At 38.8% G+C, this 12789-nt stretch overlaps 1 protein-coding gene across 1 annotated transcript; it reads right to left on the bottom strand.

Annotated features, from left to right (window-relative positions):
• Positions 1–552: 552 nt before the first annotated feature.
• Positions 553–5513, bottom strand: LOC128733616 (membrane-associated protein Hem). The gene is made up of 3 exons (XM_053827338.1): positions 5393–5513; positions 3162–4526; positions 553–3101 (listed from the first exon to the last, which is right to left on the bottom strand). The coding sequence occupies exons 2-3, from the start codon at positions 4509–4511 to the stop codon at positions 1083–1085; spliced, it is 3369 nt and encodes a 1122-aa protein (XP_053683313.1). The 5' UTR covers positions 4512–4526; positions 5393–5513; the 3' UTR covers positions 553–1082.
• Positions 5514–12789: the final 7276 nt, after the last annotated feature.

Genomic DNA, 12789 nt, shown 5'->3' with positions numbered 1-12789 from the left:
TGTGGAAGACGAGATTGAGAAGAGAAAATAAGAAAAAATGGGATTTTTAGTCAGTGGTAAGAAAAAGGTGGTCTGGTTGGCATGAGAGACAGAGTTCTCCAAAGCTAGAACCCAAGATTCACTAAAGTCATCTTGAGTGGATATAGAATCGTAAGAACTCCGCACACATAAGAGTCTAAATAAGAGGCAGGTTGACTCTGACTCTTTTTAGCTCCCACTCCCATCCGCGTACCGGGAGGTACAACGCCTACGACTTGCAGGCTTTATCAGTATCTGTTTTCGAACTCGAGTTCAACACTGATGAAGCCAAGTCGTAGGCGAAATACGTATCTGTCGCGAATAAATATAAATAGTATAATTTAATTTGGAAAAGTTTTCTTTATTTTTTAAAATTTTATTTAATATTATGAATAAATCGTGTCGTTTGGTACCATCCACTGGATGGGATTCAGTCGTTCATTTGGAATATTCAAGCATAGGCGCCGTAAATGGTAAATTGGTTGCACATGGCGTTCACAACGTTTTTAATTCATAACAGGTTTATTGAGTAAATGGTGTAATATTTTTGTTTATACGAAATATTGCCGTTTACAAGTAACCTATTGCAAAGATTTTGTATTACAATGATTATAATGTTTGACTTAATATAAGTATATGCTTAATGTGGCATGGTCTTACAGAGTACCAATATACTTTTCTCTTAATAGGTATGTTCTTCTAGGATAATATTAGCTTAGTACATGTATGGAAAAGATGAAATCCTTTGCACATAACTTTTTTTCGCTTCGATAATGAGAGCCCTTGGGATGTCTCTTTTAAAATGATACAGTTTAGATATTTGGTAAGAAATAATTGTGTACAGGAGTAGTAATTTAAAAGCCATTCTATAAAAACACTAATGACATGAACAGGTTGCCACACCTGGAAATGCTTTGTATAAACACTAACATTTAGGTATATTACAATTTTTAAAGCGATCGTAGGTAGTTATTATCGATAGTGCAAAATGCGAATCAAATAATTTTATGTTGATACAACTACTGTTTATCCCAAGAATTTATCGGAAACGGTTCATCCACGTTTTAATGAATCAACATTTGTTCTTGCTTGTACACTGCATGGTACGCATTTCGAATAAGGGCATACGGAAAACATGATTCGAGAAGGTCCATCGTTAGGAATGGTGATTCCTGAACGATTTGATCCAAAAGGAGATAAATAGATTCACGATTTTTTATGGCTTCCTTGTCGGATTCTTGTCCGAGACGCAGAAGCGAAGAGCTAGCCAATGCCAGAAATTCTTTCATTCGGTCTTCTATATCGTTTTGCCCGCAGATCGTAAACATTGCACCAAAGATATTGTTTATCGCGACTGCCATACAGTGCGTATTGTTAGTATGTGCTTCGAGAGATGCCCGGTAGAACGAATGCTCATTTTTTGCTAGCTTCGGAATTGAAACTGCAACAAACACCATTAGTAGACAAACTATTAAATGTTCTCCTTCGTCTAATTCTGGTTTTTGAGCTTTTAAAGCATTGGACAACGCAGGGTCTACTTTACATTTTAGACCAGAGGCAGATGCCATTTCTGATACGGTTTTCAGTGGATCACCGCCGGGAACGTGCTCCTGAAAATCTTTTACCGATGAAAGCAGGAATGGAATACGTTGATCAAGAACGTCAACTAATGCCTCTTGGGCTAGCTGGCGGAAGCTTAATATAACGCCAATGATGGTCATTCTCTGCAAAACATTGTCTACTTGTTGTAGTCGCTTAAACTGTTCTTTCATTATTTCTGGCTTGTCAAAATTGCTTCGCAAAATGATGAGTACTTCTTTGTTCAAGGCAACCATACGTTTTAGCTCTTGTACTTGGTTAGCGATGTGCCACATCAGAGACTCGTTCAGCAACTTGATGCCGTATGGGCCAATAAGCTCCGCCAATGCACGTAACTCGTTGAAGTCCGAAAATTCCTCTGGGTTGAATGGAATGCACCCTTCGGGTGTAATACTAACAAAGGCTTTCTGATTCAAGGAAAACACTATATTGCCACCGCTTACTTTACGCAACAGAACGTCCGAATACCAGGTGTTATAGTGCGCAGCAATAGTCTTCTCTCCATGACTATCCTGCGCCTGGGTTTGTTGCAATAAGCAATTGTTAAAAACTCTAGTGATGTCGATGTGAACATAGTTTTCAACAGTTTGCAAAACGTTCATGTACGCCCTAACTGAAGCCAGTAATTCCGATGGCTTGGCAATTTCCATAGTGTCCGGATTGTACATGACCATTCCTACGAGAGCACGAGAGAATCTTGTTTCCAGATGTTGACATAAATATTCCCTGGGAGCGAATGCGTACTCCCAAACGTTAACAGTTGGACAGTAGTTGATTGCGTAGCAAAGTTCTGTAAGTGCCATATGCAGTTTGTCCATAGTGGTCAATTCTTCTCGCGTCTTTCGATAGCTTTCATCGCCTGGCCTTCTAATATCATCCATATGCTTTTTATTTTTATCCTTCTTTTTCCGACTGGCGGCAGCTGATAGAATTTTGGCACAATGTTTAGGCAGTAATGCATCCGCCATCATACACTGTTCGTCGCAAATGGTGGTAATAATATTCTTAGCCTCTTTGGCCATTTCATCCAAAAACATGTTGACCACCGAAAGAGATCGTTCTCTTATGTGATGTCGCTCTTCTGGGCACATCTCGTGAGTACAATTCTGGAAGTGACTGCAAATCAACGGGAATGCTATGATGTATCGGTTTTGTGCTGGAAACTCTAAACACATGTGAAACTGGTCCTCAAACATTTTATTGTAGAAGCAGAAGATAGATAAATCCGATGTCTCGACCAGTATTTCATCCAAATTATCTACCATCTTGGTGTGGAATATCATTGAATCAAGCAACCTGGCTAGATCTGGATAATCTACGATACGAATAGCGGATTTGGCGCTCATGAATGTTTGCAGACGAAACCAGTCAAGCCGGAATGCACGAAAATCGAACGTTTCATTATCTTCTACTTGTTTCACTGTAAGCGAAGCAGCTGTGTTGTACAGTGCGGATAGGATGATACTTTCATCTTCCGGACATACCTGCAATGATATGAAATCTTAATTATTGCGCAATTTCAGTAATTAATTAACTTCTTTTACCTGCAGTTGCTGCATTTTAAGGTTCAAATCGATAGCGTCATAACCGGATAAATACTGCACATAATAGCGTTGCATAACCTGGCTGTATTTACGCACCAGTGCTCGTAGTTCTTCCATGTGAAAAAGCAATTCAGGAAGCTGCCTATCAACTAGGTCTTCAGTTGATTTTCCCTTACTTTTCACCACAGGTGGATTGTCGTTATGGCGAAGCAACCACAATATTTCGTCTCTAGCATAACATAAACCAATGAATATCAGTAGTGCTTTGGGTCCTAACAATCCCGGCTGGTCGGTCATAATTAGAGCTAACTCTTTAAGAGCCGTTCTTAAAAATTTACGTCTCTCACGATGTAGCAATCCGGCTTTCTGAACTGCCTGATTGTAACATTCTTTGACTTCGGAGATTCGCTTGCCGTACCCTTTCATCCCTTCAAATGTATTCTGGATGTACATGTGAATATAGATGACTTCATCGCGAAACAGCGCAACAACCCAGCTAGAATCTAGTGCTGATATCCACATGGAAGTGATTAAATCTTGATGTCCCAAGAGTTGATGATTTAACATTAATCCAAAAATGACCCAGCGATCGAGCGTTTCCAGAGAAATATATTCGCAAGACATAGTATCTGTTTTGGCCGCTTTAAGCAACGTTGCTGGTGTTCCAACAAGACTAAGTAGTTGCAGTTCTCTCCATTTCTCTGCGCTTAAATTTCGCATAGGATACACTTTTGTCAGCGACGTAATTGCGCTGGATAGCAGTCTCTGATGAGGGATAAACTCATCTGCCAATTTTTTCACCGGAACATCGTAATCGATAATCATTTGTCCCAAGCGAGGAAAGCTCTGATCACTTTGCTGATGTTGCATTTCATAAGCGGCATTGAAAAGCCCGAGGACAGCCTTGCGATCTTCGACTCTGGAAAGTAGAATCATTAGCGAAACGTAGGTCGTTACCAGGTCCAGATAATTTTTGGAGAGCTCGAAATTGAGAGTTATGTCCAAATGAATTTGGAGAGCATCCATAGTCGTTAGAATTTCACAGACATTGTCCTTGAAGTCCAGCAAATCCACGAAAGTATAGTAGTACAAGGAAAGTGATTTAATAATTTCCGTTTTGATGTTGGTGATTGCGGCTAGGCCTTTAACGTCGATGTTAGGAAACCGCTTGACGATAAATTTTATAGAAGATTCCAAGGATTTTTCCGAAAGAAAACCAGGTTTTGATTTGGTGTCTCCACATGCTTTTTTGATGTTGTAAATCCGTGTTAGAATACCAACTCCTCGGTCATTAAGAATGATGAGTTTTTCAGCAATTTTCTGCTGATTTGGATTTAATTGACGAGCCATATGTGATTGTGATTTCTACAAAAAAAAAATGCAATTTTATATTTGAATATAGATAATAAGTATTTACAAAAATGAACAATGCTTTACAAAAATGAACAAAGATGAACAACGAAAAATTAGTACTAAGTTAAGTTGGGGTAAAATGATTTTAGAGAAATGGACCGTTTATAGCCAGAGTTTTCTTTATCTGGATTTGTTACTGTTCCACATTCTGCAAATAGTTGAATGATTGCAGTCATTTATTTATTTGAAACCGGTTTTAATAAGATATATTGCGTAGTTTATTGGAATACGATACAAATTTAGAATTGAATCTCACATAAGACGCGGAGGTAAAAAAAATGTAACAAAATGTGTAGCGTAACAACTATCGTACCCATCAGTGTGAATTTTTTTTAAAATTTACCCAGTCCATGATAATGACAAATTATTACCCCAATCCAAACAACTCAACCAGTTTCATTAACAGTGGCGAGCTTAACTGCTGCAATATTTGTATACATAATTTACTATATCCGCTATACCTATGCATTTTAAAGTTGCGAGGGGGAGCGCGGATTGGTTGATCACAGTCTGCTGGTTCTACTCTAGTGATTAGTGAAGTATGTTACGCGAACACTATCTAACGGGATGTGAACAGTTTTGGGGCCCGGTAGAAATTTTGTGATTCATAATCATTGTTTTATACGTAACGTGTAAACATATTAGCTGTACTGCGATTATAATAATTTTTCGCAAACAAAACCGCAAGTAGCTTATAGAAAAAATGTAAAAAATGGGCGAGCCGTCTTCGTCTGTGATGTGCTATTTACAAACCAGTTTTAGTTATAGAAATGCCTAGTTTATATTCTAAACGAACTCTTGTACATGACATTACTAACCTGTCGGAACAATGTAAGAAGTTATCTGTGAAATAATATCCTGGGTTGTAATCAAATTTCACGAATTATTTCGAAATACAGCAGATTCCATGACGAACTTATGTGGCTAGAGAAAGCAATTTTTAATGTCAAAAACAGTAACAGCCTATGTGTGAGTGAGGAGCTGAAAGGATTGAGCAAGCGTAAGCGCAACGTTGCCAACTATTTCTGTTTTGATTCTTAAATATTTGTTTATCGCATTTGCCTTTCAGAGAATAATTGTGGTGATAGTTTGTCACTGTGGCCAAGGACCTAACAATTGCAATTTATTAAATTTTCGGGTATAAAATTTTAAAAAATTAGCTTATCTTTATTCAGCTATAGAAGAATACATTGTTGTCATAAAAGTGCAAATAATTAGGAAAATCTGCATCACTGCACACATCTAATTCAGCTGTCAGTACAAGCGTTACTTAGGTTACGTACGTTATATTTAGTTGGTGTGGGTACTTGCTAAAAACGTAACTTTACGTACACTGCTCTCTATACGACGGAATTCGTTGAATGAAGCGCTATAAAATCATTTAGGCCTTGGTTCATATATTCGCTACATGAAAATGAACACAATTTGTTCATCGAGAAAACTGGGATAGATAATCGAATTCCGTAACATACGAAACAGTTGTGCTTTGTATAATTACTAAATTTGTCATCTCGTTTTGCAGCGTAATCGATTGATATTAATGTGTATTATTATGACTAAACTTCTGAATGAACTTAAAACTTGCGTTGTTTCCTATAGAAGTCAAAGGAATTTGTTTCATTTCAAGACAGGTCATTGTCCCCTGTATTTTGACAGCAAATGCAGATTAATGCATAAAATATAGAAACGATATAAATAAAGATTGCACCTGAGATTTTATTAGGAACCTATAACACTTACTTACTTACTTACTTACTTATTGACTTACTGGTCCATATCGGCCGGTCCTGTAGAACAAAGAGATAAAATTAGAGATTTCCACTGCCGGCGGTTACCCGTCAAGGCGTTCACCTGTCGCCTGTCGGTCCTTGGTAACAGCCTGGATGCCGTTGGCTAAGCTGCGTGGCCATGAATCTCTGGGTTTACCACGGTTTTAGCCAAGCAAAGCAAAATGGGTTGGCAAGCGGCCAGTTTTTGTCTGAACAGGTTGGTTTTCCTGTTTTTTTTAGCTTAGATTTTTGAGCCACAAATTAAAAAGGTGGGCAGTCAATTAAAAAGGTCGGCTTTCCGACACCAGCAACCGAAAGTAGGCCAATTTCAACGTTTTTCAGTTTTTAACGAGTCTAGTTAATCCACAGAACCGCCCAATTAGCTTTGAGCTGGTTTAACCCATTAAGCCCCACACTTTTCCCAGCAGGGATAGAAAGTTGAAACTTTCAGGGAAATTCTCTTTTAGGTCAACTAAGAAAAAGCCGCTGATATGTATTTTTAATTTTGACCCTGTGTCCCGCAACGCTACGTTGCGAAAACGCAACGCTGGGCGTTAAGGGTATACCGTTTTTGTATACCTGCATTATTATGCATATAAATGCTTCATACTTTTTTACCGTTAAATCAAATTTGGATTTTTTTTTTTGTGATTTTGAGTATTAATAAAGATTAAATGAACGACTTAGAGTATTACATGTTATGTTTTATGATAGATATCGAAACATTTGGGTTGGAGACCAACTTTGCACTAGACGCATAGTATGCAGTTTGAATGCTAAATGCATATCATCGCAGATGATTAAATGCCGGCAACACGTTCCAGAAAGCTTGTAACATTAAATTTGGGTCCATGAAACTGTCGTTGCCGTCACTCAATTCCTCCAGATATACCGGAGGCACAGGTACTTTAACAATTTTATTACGCTCTTATCACAACGGCTTCTCCATCTGCCGTCAGTGTTTGAAGCTTCGAATTCTATGTTATGTAAACTTTTATAATGTTTCCGGAATATTTTAAATAAACGAAAAAAAATTCATTTGTTTACTAAAAAGCAACGATATCAAATGAAACACCGCAGCGAACGAACGAAAATAAACGTTCCCGTTGCAAATTTTGAATATCGTTACTTCCTAGCGTTGCGTTTTCGCAACGCAAAGCTTCAAACCTATCTTAAAATTACAAAAATAAACAAAATTATGAAAAAAAGTTTTTTTTGGCAAGCAACCGATTCTTACTAACACTGATTGATAGGTCAGGCGTTAATAAAGGTAAAATCGAGTTTTATCAGCATTTTTCCTTAACTGTCTGAAAAATAGCAAAACCTGTTGTTTTGTCACAGCTGTAATTATGTTACATGTAACCTCTAACCTTTGAGCAAAAACAGGTCGATTAGATTTTTTTCCAATCTTTCTTTGTTTCTCAGGGTCCAAGTTGATATCTTAAACCGGGCCATCTCTAGAATCGAATGAAAGTGCGTTGCGTTTTCGCAACGCTGGGAGGAAATGGGTTAACAAGCCAGTCGTCGTATGTTCGAATCTCGGATAAGCGGTGCTGCTAGATAGAGTCAGTAGCAGGGCCCGACAACGTCACCTTCAATTGCATAGCATCACACAACAATGAAGCAGTGAAGCTTTGGTTTTAACTGAAGCAGCACCGCTTCGCTTTCAGACTGGCTTCAGTCAGCGTCAGTGAAACGGGCTTCACTTCATCATGCCTATCGGGTTTAACTTTTCATTTGTACTTTTCTATCAAATATTCAGAAGCACGCTAGCAATTTTGACTGCAAATGAATTGAACTTGAGTAACATTTCCTAAAATGCAACGCATATTATGATTAACCCGTTCAATATCGACAAATCGTGTCTGACTTTCAGTCGTCGTCAATTGAAACTGCCACCAACTTCAATTGAAGCTTGTTCGAAAGGTTCTGTTCAACCAATGAAGCAAGTCGCTTCATGTATGAAGCGAAGGTAAGAGAAAGTCAGCTTCATTTATTTCTTTTGACGATGCCGGGCCAGCGTCAGTAGTATGGTTACACTAGCCTCATCGTAATTGTCCTGTTCTCTAACAGTCGGCTGCGAAGTCTGACGATAAAGTGGGGTCAAGTCTTAAAAAGGCGTTTAAGCCCAAGGGTCAAGGCCTTGCATTTATTTAGTTAATCCACAGACTAGTCTACTCAACAAATATTTTATTTGAAGAGCAGTTTATTCAACCATTATACAGCTAATATGCAGTAAGCAAGTGCTTGATAAGCTGTTATACAACAAAAATGTTTGTTGGGTGTCGTTAATCTATATATCATATTGGTCCAACTAAAACGTTTTCCGTTTGGACTACAGATGGTACAGGTCATATGACTTTTGCAAGTAGGGCGATCTTGATGATGCACCTCTGAAGCTGCAGAAAATCTCTCAAAGCTTGTCACCTCTATAAACTTTGCTCGGTAGGCAGGAAATTTTAAACATTTCTGATCTGGCTTTTCGTGGAGAAAATCTTAAAATATTTTTTAATATCGGTAGACTTTTTGCTGTATGGACATTGCCACTAAGCAAAACAGCACCTTGAGCTAATTCGTCTTACAGTCTTGTCCTTTTTTTACCGAAAGGAAGAGGTTCTAGAGAAGTGAATGCTGACCTCCCTCCCCGGAGTCATTTAGACGGTAATGAAATCGAGGTGGTAGAAGAGTTCGATTATCTGGGCTCACTGGTTACCGCAGACAACGACACCAGCCGAGAAATACAAAGACGCATTATGGCAGAAAATCGTGCCTACTTTGGACTCCGTAGGACGCTGCGATCGAACAAAATTCGCCACCGCACGAAGTTTACAATCTACAAGACGCCGATTAGACCGGCTGTCCTTTACGATTATGAGACATGGACTATGCTCGTGGAGAACCAACGCGCCCTTAGTGTTTTCGAACGGAAGGTTTTGCGCACCATCTACGGCGGAGTGCAGATGGAAGACGGAACGTGGAGGAGGCGAACGAACCATGAATTGCATCAGCTGCTTAGGGAACCACCCATCGCTCACACCGCAAAAATAGGTCACCTGCGATGGGCTGGGCACGTCAGACGACAGCCTGCTTAAAAAAGTTCTCAATAACGATCCGACTGGAACGAGACGGCGGGGCGCACAGCGACCAAGATGGATCGATCAAGTGGAAGGCGACCTGCGGACCCTAGGCAAACTACGTGGCTGGCAAATTGCGGCCATGGACCGAGTGGAATGGAGACGACTTCTTCGTACAGCAGAGGAAACCACGGCCTGGAGCTGATTAAACGTAAACAAAAAAACGGACAATTACTGTGTAACTAAATAACTGACTAAGCGGCACCGTCTGATCAAAATTCTAACATACGACGAGCGACGACTGGCGTATTGAACCAGCACCCTCGTAGCTACCTGGGAAGTTATCATGTGGTCATTAATTTGATCAGTAGTGATAACACTGGTAGATTACGGAGAGTGTTTCACTTATTTACTCACTTACATACTTATTGGTCTATGCCCGGTAGAATAAGGGGATGAAATCAGAGATCTTCGCTGCCGACGGTTACCCGCCATGGCTTTACAGCTGTGGCAAAGGACAGGTTCTCGTTGTCGATTGTCGTTGAACGTTGTCTAAAAGCTACGTCGCCATTGGCCTCTGGATCCGCTCCTTTTTTGTTGTTCTTGTGGATTCCAACCCAATACTTTTCTGCAGATCTCGTTCGCTCCTTTCCTCAAGATGTGCCTGATCCACTTGCACCTACGTACTCGAATTTTTGTTGCAACGAGTTCCTCCAACGAGTTAAATAGCCAGTTGTTAGGCCACTGGTCTCGAATAATATATCGCAGTTAGCGTATAATAAATACATGCAGTTTTTGCGTGCCCGGGATCTAATAATTGACTGGAAAGGTCGAGTTTTGATATGTAGGGTGAGCTAGTTTGAGCGCCAGATGTTTCGCAGACCTGCAAAGACTCCCCTGGTCTTCCTGATCCTGATCCCTGTGAATATATTAGTCTTGGTACCACCATCGGGCGTTGTATGACTGCCAGGGTGCTTAATGGCTTCCATCTGCTCAACCTGTCGTCCCGCTATTGTGAAATTGGTGGGATTATATGTGTTCACTACCATAGACTTGGTTTTTGTTACATTGACTGTGAGACTTGCTGGTTGGGAGCTCGCAGAGAGGTCATCTAACTTACTTTCTGTTGTGCGATCGATTCTGTCTTGTGAGCAAACAACCGTCGGCTAGGTCGAAGTCATTCAGCCGCTCAGTTGTTAGAGAATTCCAAGGCAATCCTCGATTTGGTCTACTGTCGAAAGCTCCAACTAGTATCTCATTCATAACAATGAGAAACAGTAGTGGTGATAATATGCAGCCTTGTCTCACACCAGTAGTAACCGTCATACGGTAGACGTCATCATGCAATACCTTGCACGAGAACGCCTCGTTCTGAGTCTCGATAACATGGAGTAGCTCAGAACGAGGTGTTCTCGTGCAAAGTGTTGTGTTGCAAATGGCAACACGGACGGGGGATTTCTTCCGTAAATGTAATATCAGAATCCAAGTTGAGATTCGTAGAGATATTATTATTTTCCTATGGGACATATACGTATATAATTTGTATTACATATTAGTTATAAGATTTCTTAATTTTAACGTGTTTCATTGTGTAGCATTTAGGCATTAATTGTTTATGTATAGTGTTCGATTTTAATTGCATGTGCATGATAATCTCTGTTGTATGTTCTTGTAAATTTGTTGTAAGTTATGTTTAGAAATATGTTAGTCAACTCGCGTTTAATCCCCTCAAGTATATTTTAATTGTAAAACCCGAATTAATCCACCTAGCGGCGTGACCTAGCCTTTCTACTGCCACAATAATCATTATTTAATTTCTCAGGAACATCTATAATTAACTTGACTATATTTTTAAATATCCGTTCCGTATTCCTCAAAATCCTTATTTGCCAGTAAAATTCACAACGTATTGCGTAGAATAATTATATTTTCTTTCCTAGGGTGCGTAAATACTTGTAAGCGTCATTTATGTTATTTGATGAACAATTTACACTTATTTACACGGTAAAAAATAGTCACGTCCATTTTAAGTGTTCTTGCATTTAAATCAATTTGTTGTGCAGCACTACAAATCGAAGTGATTTAGTATTGATTTTGGAGAGTTTTCAAATTTTTAAACAAGAAACTAGCTATTGAAAACTATTCAATGGATATCACCATCGAATTGTAATGCATATCTATAGAATTTGCAATTATTTTTTTCGTAATTTACAAATGTCAAAAAATCGCGAAACATGAAAGCAGCAATCGGAAGCAAAATTAGAAACCCAAATAGAGAAAATACGTTTTCGTTCCAAATTATTGCTCTTCTAGAGTGTAAGTATGACTAAAGTATACCTGTGATCATAATTAATAAATTACTAACTGTTTTCAGGTTATGGAATTGATCACACGGGCCCCGAATTGATAGCAGCAATCAACCCGAGATCAACTTTATTTAGACATCAGAGTACAGTGGACCCCCGTTCGTTTGAACGATTCCTCATTCAAACTAACGGGGTTAGTTTTTAATTTGAACAACTGGTAACCCTAAATATGCTTGAACTTGTGTGAACTGGCTGCCCTGCTCTTTGTTATTGTTTTGGTGGTTTGATTCAGTTGGCAGCTGCAAGCAGCGAATATTTCATTCTCCGATCGGATTTCTACTATAATCGTTGGGAAAACGCAATGTGAAACAGATTAAACACGCTAGATCAGCACAAACAAATCGTGTTTATGTGCAATGTCTGCATAAACAAATGATGTCATATTGAGTATGACGTTTGAATCATTTCTAAATTGCACGTCGTGCAAACCAACGGGGTTCAAATTAAAAAGTGTGCAGATTAAAAATGGTCAAACGAACGGGGGTCCACGGTATTAAACACAGGAATCCGGTTACTATCAGCGATTGAGGTTTTATTTGCATTACGTTTTGTATGTAATTATGTAATTGTTCAATTATGAGTAATAAATAAAGCAACTTTACGAAAAATCAAAATACAATCCTTTCTATCCATTTGACAGTTCAAAAGTTCAAAAGAAAGCACATTCGAAATTAAAGTGATTTTCTGTTGATTTCATCATACTTTGTGTTGATTCATTTTCAATAAATTTTCATTTCGAATCGTAATGTTTGGCAAGTAGTGCGAATTCAACGGTAAATCACTTCGCTTCAACGTGACAATTTTTTACCGTGTAGTTTTATAATCGGTCGGCCTTAACTTTTGGGTTTCAGAGCCACATACGAAACTTGTTTTGAACTGACAATATGAAATATGCGTTCATAGCATATTTTTTGATATTTTTTTTTGAGTGGTTTTAGCCCGAAGGGTAATTTTTTTTTGATATTTTGATATTAATACCATGCGTTCAAAAGTTAGCATCTTTGAA

Source organism: Sabethes cyaneus, chromosome 2, assembly GCF_943734655.1.
Source record: "Sabethes cyaneus chromosome 2, idSabCyanKW18_F2, whole genome shotgun sequence".
NCBI lineage: Eukaryota > Metazoa > Arthropoda > Insecta > Diptera > Culicidae > Sabethes > Sabethes cyaneus.
This window is presented reverse-complemented; position numbering and strand designations above follow the sequence as displayed.